The sequence below is a fragment of the Gadus chalcogrammus genome, chromosome 1 (assembly GCF_026213295.1).
Source record: "Gadus chalcogrammus isolate NIFS_2021 chromosome 1, NIFS_Gcha_1.0, whole genome shotgun sequence".
Lineage (NCBI taxonomy): Eukaryota > Metazoa > Chordata > Actinopteri > Gadiformes > Gadidae > Gadus > Gadus chalcogrammus.
This window is the reverse complement of record NC_079412.1, coordinates 5,913,843-5,933,497: the sequence shown is the minus strand read 5'-3', so window position 1 is coordinate 5,933,497 and position 19,655 is coordinate 5,913,843. Positions and strand designations below refer to the sequence as shown.

General features: G+C 43.7%; 1 protein-coding gene across 2 annotated transcripts in view; it reads left to right on the top strand.

Annotated features, from left to right (window-relative positions):
• The first annotated feature begins 17,010 nt into the window (after positions 1-17,010).
• LOC130374993 (copine-5-like) overlaps positions 17,011-19,655 on the top strand; it is a 76,569-nt gene continuing 73,924 nt past the window's right edge. For both annotated transcript variants that reach the window (XM_056582076.1, XM_056582015.1), the window contains exon 1: positions 17,011-17,388. In XM_056582076.1, the coding sequence (XP_056438051.1) occupies positions 17,270-17,388 (119 nt within the window). In that variant the 5' untranslated portion in view covers positions 17,011-17,269. The remainder of the gene's footprint in view (positions 17,389-19,655) is intronic.

Below are 19,655 nucleotides of genomic sequence, written 5' to 3'. Positions count from 1 at the left end.
TGCTTCAGCTAAAATAAATTGTCCATTTGATTATACGGTTAGAAATAATATCCATGGACAGTGTCTGTTATTCATAGCAGCTGTCTGCTTTGCAGAAATAACAAACAGTAGAATGCCGTAATCAATCAGTGATTGAGTATCCAACAAAGCCTTTTATCAGTCCTGAAGGCTCAACTGTGTTTTCTTGGCATTTGGTTTATTAAAGTTATTTGATTGGTTGTACAGGTTTGTACAGCCATAATCTCATACGTTTTTCCTATGAGATTATGTTCGGAAAGAACAACAGGATAGCTTAAGCCTTATTGATAAAAATCGTAATCATTGAAAAGTTACCTCTTTATTTTGCTAGGCTTATAGGCACCGAACAAAGTATGATGTTGTTGCCAAACAAACTCAGAATGCTGTTCAGAATGCAAAGGACCAAACCCCTACATTGTAATCTGTAATAAGACATCCACATATGTAGGCACTTAAAGCCGCTCCGAAGTCAGTGTCAACATCCGTTGACACTGACTTTGGTTTTGTAGTGGCTTTTGCATTTGAGTTGTGATTTTTGTATTCATCCGATAATTTGCTGGTGACTGTTGAATTAAAAAAAACGTTGGGATGTGCTGTTTATTTGACAGGTCAAGGCCACTGTAGTTATGACTTACGAAAAAACGTTTGAAGACTCGTAACACTATTCACGTACCAAGGTGTAGGCAGAATATCTTATAAATTGACCTTTTGGGTGGCTGCAGGGAAATGGCCTGATGGGTACAGCCTGATGGGTACAATGTGATAGGATACAGCATGACGGGATACAGCCCGATGGATACCGCATGATGGATACAACGTGATAGGATACAGCATGACGGGATACAGCATGACGGGATACAGCCCGATGGATACAGCATGATACAGCCTGATGGATACAGCATGATACAGCCTGATGGATACAGCATGATACAGCCTGATAGGATACAGCATGATGGATACAGCATGATGGATACAACGTGATAGGATACAGCATGACGGGATACAGCCCGATGGATACAGCATGATACAGCCTGATAGGATACAGCATGATGGATACAGCCTGATGGATACAGCATGATACAGCCTGATGGGGTAAAGCCTTATGGAATCAGCCTGATACAGCCTGATATGATACAGCTTGAGGGGTACAGCCTGATGGGGTACAGCCTGATGGCGAACGGTATGCCAGGAATAATTGTGCTAAAGGGCACCACAGCATCATTTTTTTCTATTGTTTTGCAGCCTATTTTCCTTTCTCGGTAAACAGTTTATTTAATACTATCATCTTGATTTGATGATAGTATTAATTTGCTGTTCAGGAAATAATAACCCAGATATTGTTTATCATGTTTTCAAGACAGTTCTGACTTGAGAATGTGTTTGTGTATGAATGATGAATAATGTGACTGCACTAATAAAGGGCTCTGTTTGCCTGGCCATGTGCAGATGTCCCAGTTCTTCTTCCGTCTCTTAATAGTGTTCCCTCTGTCTGCACTATAAGGCCATTTAAATGCTAGTCCGGGAAAAAAGGGAGGGAAGCGGAAGTGCTACATTCTTCTTTCCTCTGGGCTTCTCAGGACTCTTGATGCATATCTCTATTTCCCGTTTAGCAAACTGTAATCATTAACTGTTCCTTGGGCCTGTGTTTCTCCCCACCGTGGTAGCAGACACTCGGACGTTGATGTATGACTGCCATTAAAGCCGGCGAGGAAACCAAACACCATTTGGTGGCGTCACTCATAGCATACACACTCACATGCATACGCACACATATCCAGAACGTACACGCAAACCGTAATAGATAGGCTTATGCAGTCTTAAATGTGTCAGCATAGGAAATACCAATATATATGTATATATATATATATATATATATATATATATATATATATATATATATATATATATTTATTTATTTGCCGTAAAGTAGTTAAAGCTAAAATTCAAGGCTAGAGGCTTACTTTTGCATAGTGCAATTTGTACCCAGGTGTGTTATTGGTGGGAAAAATCCTGTGTTGGATAATTGCTCTCATAATTAGGGGACCCCTTTATTCTCCTTGTTCAGCTAAGTAGCATGCCCCAATTTTATGTAAATCTGACAGCACTTGCTGACATGATGGATAAAATACTGCATGAATACTGTGCTTCAAATAATGTTGCATATAGTCTGCTAAACCAATGGAGACACAATGTATTGTTCCCTTAAAAACATGCATGATGTGTATCTAGAGCTGTGTGGTTGAGACAAAAGGTGTTCATTTTTCTTTTCATTTTTTATTAAATAAGCTGCAGCAGAGAGAGTAGACAAGGAAGTAGCCTCACCCTAGCCCTAACCCTAACCACAATTTAGTTATGCATATTCTGTAAGTAGTAATCCTCTTATTGTGAAACAGCAAAAGCAAAACAATTAATGACAAGATAGATAAACAAAGGGAAGAGTTTATGAGAAAATAATGCCTTTACACACACAAACACACACACATACACACACACATCCTTGAGACAACCAAAAGTAATTAGACATGTTCAAACTGTGCTCAGTCCCATCAAAGGGGTCTTAGGAATTCACACTGAGAGCATCCGGGCACGGCCAGCGAAACAAGTTGCTGGTTATCAGCTAGCTCGGCCTAATCCTATTGATCTCTCTCTCTCTCTCTCTCTCTCTCTCTCTCTCTCTCTCTCTCTCTCTCTCTCTCTCTCTCTCTCTCTCTCTCTCTCTCTCTCTCTCTCTCTCTCTCTCTCTCTCTCTCTCTCTCTCTCTCTCTGGGGTACACCCTGCATACACACACCAAGATATAGCAGGCTTAACCAGGATACATGAATTAATTGAATACCAACGGGAAATCAAAGGCTTTGACACGGGTTGGTCTATAGATTACATCTCGCTAATAGCATGTTCCTATGCGTATCGTGCTTTTCACCGCCAAAGGTTGTACATTCTGACGAATGATTCCAAGGTATAATGTGTTTGAAGTCCAAAGTCCAACATCATGTCCTTCACTCCAGGATGAACAAGAAGAACAACATCCTTGAGGCCACGCTTTATTCCAGTTAGGTTCCTTCTGGAAGCTTCCTCTTGAGAAAGGCTCTTTGTGTCACCTGCTTCTTCCACCTCCTTCTTTCCTCCTCAGTTCATCTTCTCACGTTTCTTCTTTTTTGACGGTTTGCCGTCTTTGGCGTCCTTGTCCTCCGCCGCCGCTGTGGCAATCCAGGGCAGGAAGTAATAGGACACCAGCGCGGTGATGAGGTACATGAGCATGCCGGTGTAGCTACCCACGACGAGACACAGCGGCTGGCACAACACGAACAGACAGAAGACGTTGAGGGAGGCCCTGTCGTCCAGCTCCACAAGGTTTTCCTTTGAAGCCCGCATCACTGCGAAGAAATACATCAGCGCCACGGCCGGGTAGAAGGCCAGCTCCACCATCTTGATCAAGAGATCGCTGAACTAAAAAGTCAGATCTTTAGTTCTTAATAAGACTGCTCAAAGATCAGCTGATCCCCTTCAGGAAGTGAACGCCTTTGGACCTTTGATCCATGAAAGAGGACGTTTAGTCAAATATTATCCATGCTTTATGACTTGATCGCTTCAGACAGATAAACACTTGTTATTAAAACTATTCTGTGTATAAATCACAATTAAAAGGATATATATAACTCTCATTTTTATCCATGCATTTGTTCCTTCAATTCCCATAGTTGCTTTCTCCTGAACATAATTTAATAATGTAGTTGACAATCATCATAGTAGGCTACTGTCACGATCCTACTGTTGGGTAAGGTCAAGCTAGTGGGTAACTGGTTGTCATGGGCCGTGTTCCAATACCCGTACTGTCCGTACTGCGTACTCAAAATTTGAGTACGCAGTACGTTCCAATTCAGATCCGGCGAAAATAAGTATACTTCAAGGACCCGGATGCCGTACTCAAAATGGGCTAATCGTGTGGATCGTAGGACACTCTCCGTACTCAACGGCAGCCATCTTAGCTACGTAGCGGAAGAGGCGGAGCCAGGCTGAGCCAAAGTCGGCACATTTTCCACATAGCCTGCATTAATAGAGTCATTTTGTAGTTTTTATAGCTTTTTATAGCTGCTAGGCGTAAAGACTTCACCGTTCAAAGCGGGATGTTTATTGCGGGGGAGGAGCCGCGGCGGCAGTCGTGATCGTCATTTCCGGTAAGTGCACCACAGAGTACTCGATTTGGAACAGCACTCACATCTGAAAAATTAGCGTACTCAAGTGAGTACGGATAGTGCAGATAGTGTACTTCCTTTAAGTGTACTCATGGAAGTACGGGTATTGGAACACAGCCAGGGTATCTGTGGGAGTGGCCAGCTGCAGGTGAGCCTTGATTATGATCACCTGACGGATACAAGATGGTGGATAGAAGAAAGATGGTGCCTGAATAGACAGCATGGTGCCCCGACTTGGTTACACTCAGAAACCGTAAGACTATGTGAAGCCTATATGCCCTCATATAAGGACAGTACCAGGATTAAGGATTATTACGGGGGAATGTGACCGCCCCTTTGTCGTGTATGTTTGTCTATTGTAGCCAAACAAAACAGGCTACTATTTGCCCCAACGTTTGGTCTATCCCTCAACAAGTGAGAAGGACCAGGGCCCCGTTTCGTGAAACAATGGTTGCGTTACGAAAGTTTTGAAAACACTCGTAGCTAACAAGGGCTCCAGGGGTACACATAGGGTGCTAAGAGCTAACCACCGATATTTTACCCCCTCGGTTTTACACAATAAACTTGCGATAAGACGGTAAAATCGCCGGGCGTGCCAAGCCGTGGCCGAACCGGCTTTGAAGTGTAAAAAGGCATATACATCATCCTGCTCAACAATATGTGCAGGATCTAGACCAAGCTCTCCTAATCAGGTCGGCAATTGCAGTGGTCAATGCCCAGCCTCTGCGTTTGAATGATAATGAATGAATGGAACGTTGTATTTTCAATGTTTACACCAAAGATTCTAGACTAGAGAGTGTGCGCCAATCAATGAAACCTTATGCAGAATCAGATAAAGTGCTCTCTTTACTGCGCAAAGCATGTTTCACAAATCAGCACATTAAGATAAATGTAGTTGTCACACAAGCTATAGATTTTTGTAATGATATGGAATTATTTCAGGGGGGAAAATGCTGTGAAAAAATTGTACGCACAGTGCGTTCAGGATTAGGACTGATATAGCATATGTCAGCCTAGGCCTAATCAATTGTGCTTTAATATCTTTAGCATTCGTATTATTGCAGTCAATTCTTTCCCTAGGGTACTCTGCTGTTGACCTTGATGGGGAGATATTTTAACCCTATTTTCCTGCGACATTCCTGCGTCTCCCCCTCCTACATAGCCACTTTCAGCACCGCGTCGGTGGACAGTTGCAAGCCTACGAACGTCATTAGAGCAGTGCACAAGCGTTCATGTTAAGAAGAGTTTCGGGAAACGCTCGAAAGAAATTTACGAATGTTTGCAAAATTCTTCGTGAGAATGATCGTACGACCGTGGATCCATCGTAATCGGGAAACGGGGCCAAGATCTCGCCAGGAACCCAGATGAGTCACTGCTCATGTTGCCGGGAGCTAGTCGCCTGCCAGCTGTGGTTTACTACCACTTATGTGACTTATGACCCCTGCCTAGACAGAGAACCATTTTGATCATACCAGTGGGGTTGTGACATAGGCCTATTTGGGTTGCTCGCCTGGGATTTGAATTTAGCTAGCGAGTATTAGTCAATCTGTTTGCGAGAGAAGCGATACCGGAGTTGTATTCAGCTCGTTAAAAGTTATGTGCCGCATTTGAGGAGCACATGGCTGAGTGGATTAGCCACTCTGTATCAGGTTCTTGTGCAAACAGATGCTTGTGTATGTAAAACACTGTGGTTAGCCAGCTTGGATTGAAGCTAATGGGTTAAGGCAGTTCCGAGATAGCTCTGTTAGCAGTTTGGGGCGCTTGGTAAACAATGAAAGCTAGGACCACGGTGATTTGTCATGCAAACTAGCTTAGGGATTGTGGTTGTTGGCTACATGTAGTTAGGTGTAGCATCGGAGAGATCATATGTTGGCATTGTTTGTAGGGTTGCTACATATGAAACTATTGTTGGTTGTGTTGAGGTGGTCAGTATTTCATTTAATTTATTTAAAGGACAGTGCACATTGATCAACATTTCTGTAAATGTGCCAGTGTAAATGTGCCAGCAGGCTAATTTTCAACTGTAGTCCTTTGGCAATATGTTATACCAGGCACATGGTGGCTAAAAAAATAAACATTAATCACACAGCAATTGATATACAACAATAAAACATAATTCCATAGGACTGGCTCCATTAATACATAAGACATATAATAACCATACAGCCATACAACCCTTAGGGGATCAATAAAGTAACCAACTATCTAACTACAGGACAGCTAAAGTATAGAGGCAGACAAACATTAATGTATTATGAGAGGTGCTCACATTTTTGTATGGTCAAAAGCCAGCCCTTAAGATGATGTGTGAATGTATGGTGTGAGCTGGAGTTTCTAATGTCCACTGGCAATTGGTTCCATAGTTTAGAGGCTCTCAAAGAAAAGCGTAATTGGCCAAAGGAACTTGACCTAAGAGGGACTGCACAGTCCCCTCTTAAGGCAGACCTTGTGGTTCTGCTGCTAGATGACTTCCGCTGTATAAAAGTGTAGAGTGGTGGAGGAGCCTTCCCATTAATGATCTGAAAGATTAGGCATGCATATTTTCCCAACTGAGTAAGTTATATTTGTTAAGAATGCTACAGTGGTGGTAAAGTTTGTGTTTTTTGTCCAAGACTTTAAGTGCTTGTTTGTGAAGTGATAAAATAGGCCTTAATGTTGTGCTACATACCTGGTTCCAGCTTGTCATATAATATGTTAGGTGAGGGATTATCATAGTATTCATGTATAGTTTTGCTACAGGTGTTGTCAAACAGTTCCTTATATACCTAAAGTTCGCTAGGTTATATTTGGTTATTTGCACTACCTTTCTCACTTGATGTTTAAATGATAGAGTAGAGTCAAGAATAATGCCTAGATATTTAAACTGTAACTGTTTGAATGACCTCCCCAGACACACAGACATTGGGTTCACAGCGAGATACAGTTTTGCTTTTGCTAAAAAACATACAGACTGTCTTCTTAACATTGAGATTCAGCTGTGTGCAATTAAGCCATTTACGTACATGTACCATTGTGTCGCTGAGCTTGGCAGCAGCTTGGGCTTTAGTTTTTGCATGAACATATATGACTGTATCATCAGCATACATCTGAATCTCACATCCAGTGCACACTGATGGCAGGTAATTTATGTAGATGCTGAACAGTATGGCGTCCACACAGTTGGAACTCTCTGAAGGGTGCATGGGTCTGACGCGTGACCAGTTCAGGAGACTGACGAAAGAGCAGCTCATCTCCATGGGTGGATTTGAGGATATTGAGTTGGCTAGAGATATCAGGAAACCAGCAATAATGCGATACTTGACTAGGGAGTTAAGGCTGGAAGAGTTGTGGATGGAAACAACAAGAGCAAGCTACACTCCGGACTTAGAAAGAGGAGCGGTTAGCTACCCTTCAGAGTGAGAAAGAGGAAAGAGAAGCAGCTTATGCACACTCTGAGAAGTTGGCTAGGTGGGAGGTAGAAAAATTAGCCGTCAATGCTGGTAGGCATGCTGAAAACAGGGGCTCAGGTTTTGATTTAGGTAGGACCCATAGATTCATGCCTGTCTTTGAGGAAGACACATTGGATATATTTTTTGAAATGTTTGAGAAAGTGGCCAAAGAGAGTGAGTGGCCAGAGGAAAAATGGCCTCTCCTTGTACAGAGTGTAATGATTGGTAAAGTGCAGAGGGCGGTAACTTCTCCAGACTGTAGTAGGTTGGGTCTGGAGCAATGTTCCCTCTAAGCTGCGCCCTGCACAATCGTGCACCGCTCCCGCGTTGTCCGCGCACAGCAAATCTATGCAGCGCATAAAATAAAATCCAACTGAACTGTAAATAAAATAAACGCATAACAATTTATTCTGTACCATTTTGCAATGCAACTCAGTGAGTGACATGTGACAGTAAAACAATGACGAACACTGTGTCCAGCCAATGACATGGTGCGGCTCACAGGTATTTACTAACGCAGCAAATCAATGTCATTAACAGCGCTTTATGCGTAAGTGCCTCTGTTTAGCAGGTTAGCGTATAGCTAACGGTGCGGCGGCGTAAATATACTAGCTTACCCCTTACTATGTACCACTACCACATCCATTCACCAACCCAAAGTCAAAAAGAAATGCGGTTCTTTTAAGATGGAATGGCTGTCGGAGTATGTGCGAACAGAAGAAAAAGAGGTGAAACTGGATGAGATTTTTTCTTTTTCGAACGAGAAATGGCTGCTCTGCAAAACATGCTGCGAAGCCAAAGTAACGAGCGAGTTTTCGGAGGGAAAAATGTGGACTGAATGGAAGTTGGACTACCTCAAGCGTCACATTCAGCAGAAAAGTCATTTGAATGCTGTTGGAATTGTACGAAGACGCAAGATGGAAATGGGGATCGGTACATTATTTCAGCAAAAAAGCACAAAAGATCGAGAGAAGAGGAACGAGCTGTCACACAAAAATAAATCCAACCCGGAGCAAGTTAAAATTCTCATTGACAATATTATACTCGCCATCAAAATGAATGCATCAATGCTGTCAGTTCAACAAATCCACGATCACATGGCAAAGTATGTGAGTATACCAGAAGGATGGCGAAACAAATTATGCCTGAATTATAATTTGTGAACTCAATCAATGAGGGTGCAGAATGAGACGATCTGCAATATTAAAAAGGCCCCCTGGTATACCCTGATAGAAGATGAGAGCACAGAAATGACAGTGCACAAAATGCTAGTCCTATATATTAAATACAGGGAGGAAAATGACGTCAACTATAAAACTGTTCGGCGGCATCATCCAGCTGACAGGATGCACTGCGCAAGATATTGTGCTGGCAATCACTCAGTTTTACTACAAGCATAGACTGGACTTGCAGAGAATGGTGATTGTCAACAAAAAGTCAACGTGGTTGCGGAGTGGTACCGGTTTAGGCAGCTCGCTCAAGCTATGGGTGAGTCAATTGATCACTATGTGGCAGCGCCGCGTGTAAACGTGCAATTTCAGTGCAATGGAAAATGAAATGCTACGTGATCAGATAGTGGAGAAAATGTGTTTGCCTCGTGTACATGAAAGACTGTTGTTAGAACCTGAGCTAACTCTTGACAAGGCACTTACCCTAGCCAGACGAATTGAAATCGCCGTTGCTGACGCAAAAACGTTCACTGAGAGTGGAACGAAACTAGTCTCTGCAGTCTACAGACAGGGAAATAAGAAGGCAGAATACCCCAAAGTGAAGTATAAGCAAAAAGGGGGTAAACGGAATGATGCCAGTCAACAATGCTACAGATGTGGCTCTGCTGATCACCTTGCTTGTCATGCCCGGCTAAAGCAGGTAAATGCAAAACAAGATAGGCCACTATTCCAGAGTGTGCAAATCCTCTGCTAAGTCAGTCAATGAAGTGAGTTTGCCTGAAGTGACTGTCCTCAATGTTGGCAAGAAGACTGATGTGCAAGGAAAACTAATTGGAACCTTCACTCTGGCTACATCACCTACAAGTACACATACAAGTGACATGTTAGTTGACACAGGATCTGGTGTTTCAATACTGCCTGAAAAACTGTACAGAGAGAACTTCAGCACAAGTAAATTAAGCCCACCTACAGTAAAACTGTTGACATACTCAAGACAGATCCTAAAAGTATTTGGATGTCTTAAAGCGACAGTGACATACCAACAGAGGACTGCAACTGGATTTTTCAACATTGTGAAGTCTGGTACACCTCTCATTGGGCTGGATCTATGTGAAGACCTCAACATAGAGATTAAAGGAGGAAAGTTGGTGGAACCAACAGTGGACTGTGCCATGCTTTCACAGTCACCTAGGCCCCCTGAAACTACAACCTCTTTGGACATTCGACATGCCAAAGGCTTTGTGCATAAAGTGCAGATACACACAGATGTTAAACCAGTGCAACAAAAACTCAGACGCCTGCCGCTTTCTGTATGTGATACCGTCACTGCAGAGCTGAATGAACTGGAAAAGCAGGGAACCATAGAGGGAGTTGATTCATCTGAATGGGTTTCCCCTATTGTAGTCACTAGGAGGAAGAACGGAAAAATCATAAAAACAAGGCAGTGGTCCCCGACAGCCACCCATTACCACTGATCGAGGACGTACTAGCTGAGCTTTGTGGGTCAAAGATGTACTCTACCTTGGATCTGAAAAGTGCCTACCATCAACTGGAACTGCATGAGGAGAGCAGAGGTCTGACTGCTTTCATTACACATGAAGGATTGTAAAGATACCGCAGAGTTCCTTATGGACTAAGTTCAGCCCCTGCAGCATTCCAGAAAATGAAGACAAAAATACTCAGTTGGTTAAAGGGGGTGAAGTGTTACCTAGATTATGTCATAATCTATGGGTCCTCACAGTAAGAACATGACACTAACCTGAAGGCTGTAATGAAGCGTATCCAGGAAGCAGGTCTGCAGCTCAATAAGGAAAAATGCCTCTTCAGTCAGACTACACTGACATTCCTGGGCCACAGACTCTCACCTGAAGGCTTACAGCCAAGCGATGGCCATGTGACTGCAATCCTGAATGTGCCTGCTCCTACTGATGCAGCCACCCTGCATTCATTCCTGGGCTTAAGTGTATGGTATAGCAAATTCATACCTAACTACGCCAGCCTGGTCGAGTCAATGAGAGATCTGTTGCGGAAGAATACGACATTCAAGTGGAATGATGAAGCACAAGAGAGCTTTGATCAAGTCAAAAACATGGTGGTCAATAGCCCAGCACTGAAACTGTTTGACCCAAACAAACCAACAGTGGTCTCAACTGACGCTTCTGATTACGGTTTTGGAGCTGTTTTGACACAGGTGAATGAGGCCGGAGAGGAATACACAATCGCTTTCGCCTCTCGCAGTTTATCAGATGCTGAACGAAAGTACTCGATAGCTGAAAAAGAGGCTCTCGCATGCGTCTGGGCTGCTGAAAAGTGTGAATGAGTGTATTGAGTGTATGAGTGCATAGGATGTGCCATGAGTGTATGAGTGCATAGGATGTGCCATATGTGTGGCTTGGTGCAGGGGGATGTGGCTATTGGGGTGAGGCCGGTGTTGCCAGTGCACGGCGTGGATATCATTTTGGGCAACGACTTAGCGGGCAGTCGCATCTGGGCGAGTGTGGTACCACCTCCCCTAGTTACACTCTCTCCTGCAGGCTTGAGTCAGCCTGATGAAAGTGCTGTGCGTTTTCACGAAGTTTTTCCAGCATGTGCAGTCACATGGGTGATGAGTCGGACAAGGGTGAAGTTACCATGTTTACCCGTTTTTCCTTTGTCTGTGTCTCACAGTGAGCTGCGACTGGAACAGGGAGCAGACCCAGCTTTGGAGGGGCTATTTGGGTCGGTGTGGTCGGACAGTAAGGTGGGAAACGTTGCCAGTGGCTACTGCCTTCAGGAGGGTATCTTGACACGGAAATGGGTGCCCCATGGGGAAGATTTTGTGGGGGAGCCCATTTTTCAGGTGGTAGTTCCGGGGTCAGGTGTTAACACTTGCTCATGATGGTTCCGGGCAATTGGGTGTTCGGAAGAGAGACAGGATTTTACGGCATTTCTTCTGGGCATGTATGAAGAAGGATGTCTGTATGCTTCTCCGGAACTGTAGCACTTTTCAGTTAACTCGAAAGCCTAAACCAGCTCCATTGCTCCCGATTCCGGCTATTAATCAGCCGTTTGAATACCTAATTATTGATGGTGAGGGACCACTGCCCCTGCGAAGTCTGGTAGTTGGTCGGTATGGGGATGAGTTGGTCGGTATGGTGAAGAGTTGGTCGGTATGGTGAAGAGTTGGTCGGTATGGTGATGAGTTGGTCGGTATGGTGATGAGTTGGTCGGTATGTTGATGAGTTGGTCGGTATGGTGAGGGAGAAGGGGGCGACAACAATTTGCAGTTTATGTGGGGTCTGGGGTGGCACCAGTGGTGGTCTATACGGACCACAACCCACTAACCTTTTTGGCATACTCTGCGGTGCCCTTATCAGAGGCTGATTAGGTGGTCACTGTTCCTTCAGGCGTATGATCTGATATACAATCCAATACAATGTACAATGGTGAGCAGAAGGGGGAGGGTGGCTATGCAGAGTCGAGGTGGACTCTGAACAGGTGAGTCTTGAGTCTTGAGTTCGGAAGATAGTGAGCGACTCTGCGGTCCTGAGAACGGTAGGGAACGCGTTCCACCACTGGGGTCCCAAAACCGATAAAAGTTGTGACTTTGCTGATCGACCTTTGCTAGCTCTTAGCGATGGAGGTACCAGACGTCCAGCTCAGGTAGTTGAGCAGAGGGATCGAGCTGGGGTGTGTGGCTTTACCAATGCTTGGGGGTAGGCAGGGGCAGTTCCATCGACTGCCTTGTATGCCAGTACCATCGTCTTAAATTTGATGTGAGCTACTACATGGAGCCAGTAGAGGTCCCGGAAAAGGGGGGTCACATGGGAGAACTTCGGTAGGTTGAACACGAGGCGCGCTGCTGCATTCTTGATGCGCTGCAAAGGTTTAATCGCAGAGGCAGGAAGTCCTGCCAGGAGTGAGTTGCAGTAGTCGAGGCGGATGACCAGTGATTGGACTAGAAGCTGAGCTGCTTCCCTTGTGAGGAAGGGCCGGATTCTGCGGATGTTGTAAAGTGCAAATCTGCAGGATCGGGCGACCGCAGTGATGTTTGCAGTGCAGCATAACTGATTGTCCAATACCACACCGAGTTTTCTGGCAGTTGGAGAGGGAGATACAGTGATGTTCTCGACGGTGACCAGTAAATCCATGAGTGGGCAATCTTTCCCTGGGATTAGGAGGAGCGCGGTTTTGTTGAGGTTAAGCCTCAGGTGATGGGCAGTTGTCCAGGTGCTGACGTCCGCCAGACATTCCGATATGCGTGTTGCAATCACGGCTTTATCAGAAAAAGCTGAATGTCGTCAACATAGCAGTGATAGGAAAAGCTGCGTGATGTAATTACAGAGCCCAGAGCTCAATTACCTCCATGTTAGAAGTTGGTGGTACAGGAGGAGATAGACTATATGATGCGCATCAGGGGTTATTGAGCCCTCAGACAGTGCCTGGAATTCCCAAGTCATTCTAGTTGCTCAAGAGGGCAGAGCGGATAGGTTTCGTGTTGACTTCAGACGGGTTAACGTTGTCACAAAAGGTAACAATAATCAGGCAAGTGCCGTCCGGTGTGTTTACAAATCAAACACGTGTGATTTACGCATGTCACATGGTAACGCCAGGATTTTTCGCTGGGGTCTCGTATTACAGCCTTACAAACTGGTGGTGAAGCATATAGCTGGAAAGGACAACGTCATTGCTGATGCTCTCTCTAGAGTGTGAGACCTTGTTTACAACTCTGAAGTTGTCTAACGGATTTGGCAGGGGGTTCTCTTATTATTTACAAGATCCTTGTATATTCAACGGAATGGTTGGGTTCTAATTTGGGTTAGAAGTTATTTTCATGAAAGTATGAAAATGAAATTTAAGATTAGAAAAAAATAAAAAATGAAATAATAATAATTGTTGTGTTTTTGTTTTGTTTATGGGGGGAGGAATGTCACAATCCTACTGTTGGGTAAGGTTAAGCTGGTGGGTAACTGTTTGTCATGGTAACTGATTCTGTGATGCAATTTTACCAGTGTCATCGTTGGACAAACAGGTGTCGCTCATAGCGCTAATTACGGGTCTGCTACTTTTATGTTTATTAACATAGACCCTGCAGCTTTCACCCGTTGCTGCGTCAACGTCGCCTTCGTCACCTTTCATCAACCTCTCTAAGAAACTCAGTTAAAAAGCAGTATCAATGTGTATATCTGTCTATGCTTTTATGTCAAGGGAAGGGATCTTAGACTCATATACATATATACATGGACGCTGCATTGACCTTTGGATCAAAAAATGTACTTGATACTTTAACGTTGCAGCCATATAGCGGAGGCAAAGATTGGCCTGGAAACAAATTCAGGTAAAGAGCTGAGGTGTTTTTGGATTGAGCACTATGACGTTTAATTTAACTGAGTCTTTTTTTTCCAATTCATGAAAAATGATTTAACATGAATATAAAGACAAATAATTTAGATAGATTGAGAATTTTTTCTGTCAGTGTTATTTTTTTCTATCCTGAAATACCCTGGATCCCCATATTTACCTGTATTTCTTTACAGGTCTGTTTTGGCCTCTCAAATAAGGTGGTGACATTGACACATCGCATCAACAGGTCCAGCAGTCAATGAGGTATATGTCTATGAGTGGACTGAGTCTGCTACCTTTGCCCTGCTCCATAAAAGGAGAATACCCATAATTAGTGTTAGAAGCACCAACTGTATAAGATGATGCCTCTGTGAAATGAATCACTAAGCTTAAAATCGTACCTGAGAGTTGGCATTCGACCTCTAAACATTTCCAATCAACCTACCAGAGAGCCGCCCCTGCATCTGAACATCTGTACATATGCTGTATGTGTGCTGCTCCTGTGTGGGGGATTCTCTTATATGGGGTTCTCTTCAGGTGTCCTGGCTCTGGATTAGAGCGTGGAGCGGAATTACGTCCCCGAGGGACATGGTCCTTTGAACAGGAGCTTTACACAAACCCCTGCTTGTATCATCGGCCTTCAGCTGCTGCTTTGATACCACTGGGCCAACAGTATGGCTCCAGTTTTCGCCGGTTAACAACTCACGACAAAACACCCTCATTTAATAGCTTTGACTGACCCAGCAGTAGGATTTCCCCTCAACCCAGTTCCAATTAGAGAACAAGCTTTCCTATAGTGGATCCTCTGCTCCCTTAGTGGTACTACTGGGGTCACTGGTATAGTGATTGGTGTTCATAATATTGGAGTTAGTAGAACTGGCAAAAGTAAAACTATTATGAAATGCCCTTATTCCAGTTTTGAGATGTCTTGGAATTTATTATAATCCATTCTCGGTCTGTACCTGATTCCGTCCATTCTTAAGAGGTGGAAAGAAAAGAGATCTAGATGCATTTTCATGTAGAAAGGGCGAATTACCACTTGATTGTTTAACAATTTAATTGCCAAACCATTGTAGAAAAACGTGTTGGTTGTCAGACTGCACTGTACGAATGATTAGAGTTATCTTAAGACGGAGCACAACATTTTTCTTCTCCTAATCTCCCTGTCTTCACTCGGCTGACAAGTCTTCTGTTTTTTGGGGCGTAATTGCTTCCAGAAAGGCAGTATTTCTGGTCAGCATGACGCATGCAATGGTAAACACAGTAATTAGAGGCTGAGGAATTGGCAGGAAGCACAGGAAAAAACGGACATTTGGTGTCTCCACAGTGTTATTAATGTCAACTAGAAAGAATGCCTTGACCACCCGCAGCTTGGTTATAAACAGGGTTAAAATAGCACTTTAATTGAACATTCTGGGGCTATTGATCACTAATCAAGTCAGCTGGCCTCTCGTGTTTAGCTTTATATGGTCCGAAGTCACATCTGGTAACACCGGATGTGTATTATTTGTTGACATTGCAGGTGCAAGATAGTGGGGTTTAAAACCAGCACAGTTAAAATCCTACAAATCCTACCCTCCATATCTTAAAATGTGACACAATTTCATGAGCAAAATTGGTGAGACAATGGACGAATGGGGATATTACATGTTAGATCCAACATGAGTGCTCTGAATCTATGTTTTAACTCTCATGCAGATTCTCATACAACGTTTTTTTGTATTAGTAGCCAGATTTACTCAACAAGATGCGTCAGTGTGCCTTCATATTCACATTGGCATCCTGGTTTCAGCATGGTCTCGCTTGTACATTTCTTCAAGCTATTCTTGGCTCGTAAAGCGCAGCTGGAGGATGTATTTTTCCTTACTTGTGTGATGCGACAAACATCGGAACAAAAATGGAGTAACAGAAGATCTGCTGTAATAGTGGCTTCTTCTCACTGATGCTCACATTCCCCTCTAAGAATCTTCACTTCTGGAGTCCACAGAATAGACTCTCTAGGGGCGGTCAAGTTCCCCACCCCCCCCCTCCAACCTACTCTGAAGCATCTGCATGACGCTCACCCACGCTAACTACATAACAAGCTCACTAGCATGAACCACTGTGGCTACAGGGAAGGGTGGCGCCTGTGGGTTCTGCGGATGCATGGAGGCTCTGAGGGGCACGGTGATATGAGAGAGAGAGAGAGAGAGAGAGAGAGAGAGAGAGAGAGATTTAAAAGAGCTTTATTTGCATGGGATATAACATTTACATGATCAAAGCCACTTCAATGAGTGAAAAACCATTACTCTGCATTTTTGTATGCATTAAAATGGGATTTCTAGTAGGAAAATTAATGGTGGGATAATAAACGAGCCACTTTATAGTGATAATCCGGCGGCCTAGAATTTGCATTGATTTACACTCGGTTACGTAGTCGTAACTAATAGGATAACCGTAAAATAAAAACTTCATGCAGAATCTTTCCGTTTGGGCTCGGGTAAGCGTATGGTAGGCTACATTGCAGTGTTTTCTCCCCCATTCTCCCACCGTGGGAGCTGTCCGCTGGTCGGTGCTGAATCCACCCGCCTCTGACATACCGATGGAAGAACATGAGAACCAGCTCTCGGTCGACCCCCGATCCACGACGATACACAGACGAGAGGCGAGAGGAAAAAAACTTATTGCGTTGAGCCGTGAATGGTAGTAGAGAACTGGGCTTAGAATGGGAGGAGGAGGAGAGGAGGAAGGCGGGGGGCTGGCTTTTTTTCCTTCACTCCATTCGCTTGGACGCGCTCACACACACGGAGACTCACACACAGTTGAGCGGAGGCGCAGAGAGGAGTTGACTTGACGCGCATTAGGGTGCAGCAGTCAGGAGGAACGCATCAGTCCTCTCACACTACACGCGCGTCTTCTGCCTGTGATTTGGTTTATTTCCGGACAAGTGCCTCCAGTGCATCCATTGTTCTTTTCCTCTTTACTTGTTCTCTCCTTACCCTGTACACGATTTGTAAAGTGGCCGGGTTCCCCGGTCGGACCGGAGACCGCCCGGTGGACCCCGCGCGGCTAATCGGGGCCAGGCTTAGTGACGCGCGGATCAGCCCCGAGCCGCAGCCGCCGCACGCGCCACCGTCGCCGCGGACACACGCGCGCCCCATGGAGCTGACGGACGGGGACGGGATGGACAAACCGGAGGACATGTCCTCGGTGTACGAGTTCGATCCAATCACGGGAAACATCCCGGCCACAAAGGTGGAAATAACGGTCTCGTGCAGGTGAGCCTCAGATCATAAATCCAACGAGAATATAAAGTAAAAATAGAAGAAATGGAAATGATTGAACAGAAAAGTTGTATCAGCACATTGTGCTTAAGGTTGTCTTTTGTAGTTGCTGTTTTTTAATTCTTCTGATGGTTTTAAGAATTAAAATAAACAGTGTCATGGTGAATAGACTATGGCCTCTCAAATTAACACTGAAACACTGACGTTTGTGAAGTTCTTCAAGTTCCTCATGTTTTTTATCCTCATTGTTGTTTTTTGTATTTTGTTTGTGTGGTTCATTTTCCCAAGATATGTGGCCCACATTCCTTCACTCAGATCTTAAATGCTCTTTATATTTATCTATATGTAAATATACGTTTGGAATCGTTTAAAGAAGAAAAGAGATTCGATATTTTAGCTATATTTATACATTTAAAAACAATCAAATAAATGGAGATCTGCCTACATATCATATATATCTCTTTTTGTATTGATTTGTGTGACATGTTTGACGTGTTTGAGATTAGTTCAGCGTCTGGGACTATAAAAGAGTTGAATACAGGCTGGCTGGCTGATATTGGATATTGTATTAGACATAGTGGTGGTAGCCTTCTGTAGGCCTGCTGTCCTCAATGCTGTTGTAATGCTGTTTCAAACAAAAGTGGAGCACAGAAAAGAACGCGAACGCGCCCCACTCGTTCCTTCCTCCTCAGCTCTTCACGTTAAACATTTAACAGTTTGCATCACACTGCTTGGATAGCTGACCTCATTCTCCGAGCCATCACCCATCAGTAGAAGGATGCTGCTTTAAAAATAGATGGTCCGTGAGAAAAACAAAGAAAACGCTAAAAACTCAGAAAAACTTTGTGTGTGTGTATTTAAATGTATACCTATCTTATTATCACTTGTGCAAAGAAGTCGATTACTTGCCATTCCTCTCCCCAAAACACACACTGGTTGCATTTGTCTTTAACACACACACACACACACACACACACACACACACACACACACACACACACACACACACACACACACACACACACAATTCTTGAACCCTACAGTGTTTGATGTGGTGTTTTGGGCTGCGAGGCCAGGCGGTAGCTCCGCTGTGTGTGCATTATTGATGTGTCCTCCCCTGGAGATCAGAGAGGCTCCCATCTCTCTGCTCACCAGAACATAGCCGAACAAGTGAGGGGGCATCTTGTTGTTATTTACTGAATGAGACCGGCTATTTGTGCGAGTGGCTGTGGTGGCAGTGTCCTCTCCTGGTCAAAGATGACATGCTTGTTGAGGAATTTGGCAGCGTAAGAAGGAATCTTCTCCACTCGTTGATTCGGTTCAATTAGACACGTTGGATGAAAGGATTTCTCATAGAATAACCACTGTGAGAAACACATGACTATACAGACACACACACATAAGGTGCAGATGGAGTAATTGGCCTATTTGACCGAAGTACAACAGCCCATTCAGGCAGCTGCGGGTCAGCCTCAGTGTTTATATAAAGCAGTGTTGGGTGGCCGGGTTAGTTCAAATGGGTTTCTTCATTTCTTGATTTCTAACAGCCGTTTCTTCTATGCCATCCTAATGATTTCATTGAAGTTGGTCTTTTTCAAATGATCTTGTTGTTTTTTGCTGTCCTTGTGAGATAGACTATTCTATTTATATTAGTCTACATGCACATTGTATTCAAATCTATTTATTAATGAGATATGAATATAGATCGGCCTTTATCCTGCTTATTCGTTATATATGTTCACTGGCAAGTGCCTATTTATTCTGCCTTTAAAAAAACAGCCTATTATGCTAGTCAAACATTGACTAGGAATTTTGTTGTTCGGTTCTTTAATCCAAATGCATTACCAATAATAAGATGCACTCATGTGTATGTTGAATAGGTTGGCAACAATGGCAAATTCTCTGAATAAAACCCTGCTTGAAATTATGGGAGTCCGCAATTCCTTTTGATATGAAACAAAATTGTCAATAACGAGAGATTGTTGTTTTCAGCAGCACATAGAGAGTAGCAACGCACAAAGCTACGGCCTGAACTTGCTCTACTCTCACAACTAATACAAATTTCCTCATATTAGCCTAAAATGCATATTGTACTAATTTCATGAATAAGTTTCATCTTTTGAAAAAAATAATGCTTTTAGACAATTGTGAATAACTGGTGTGAATGGCGAGCTCATTTTTCTTAAATTGGACCAGGGTTGAGCAAGAACACTGTAAATCCAAAAACGTGCTGTGATGTGATCCTTTGGGACAATAGCGCC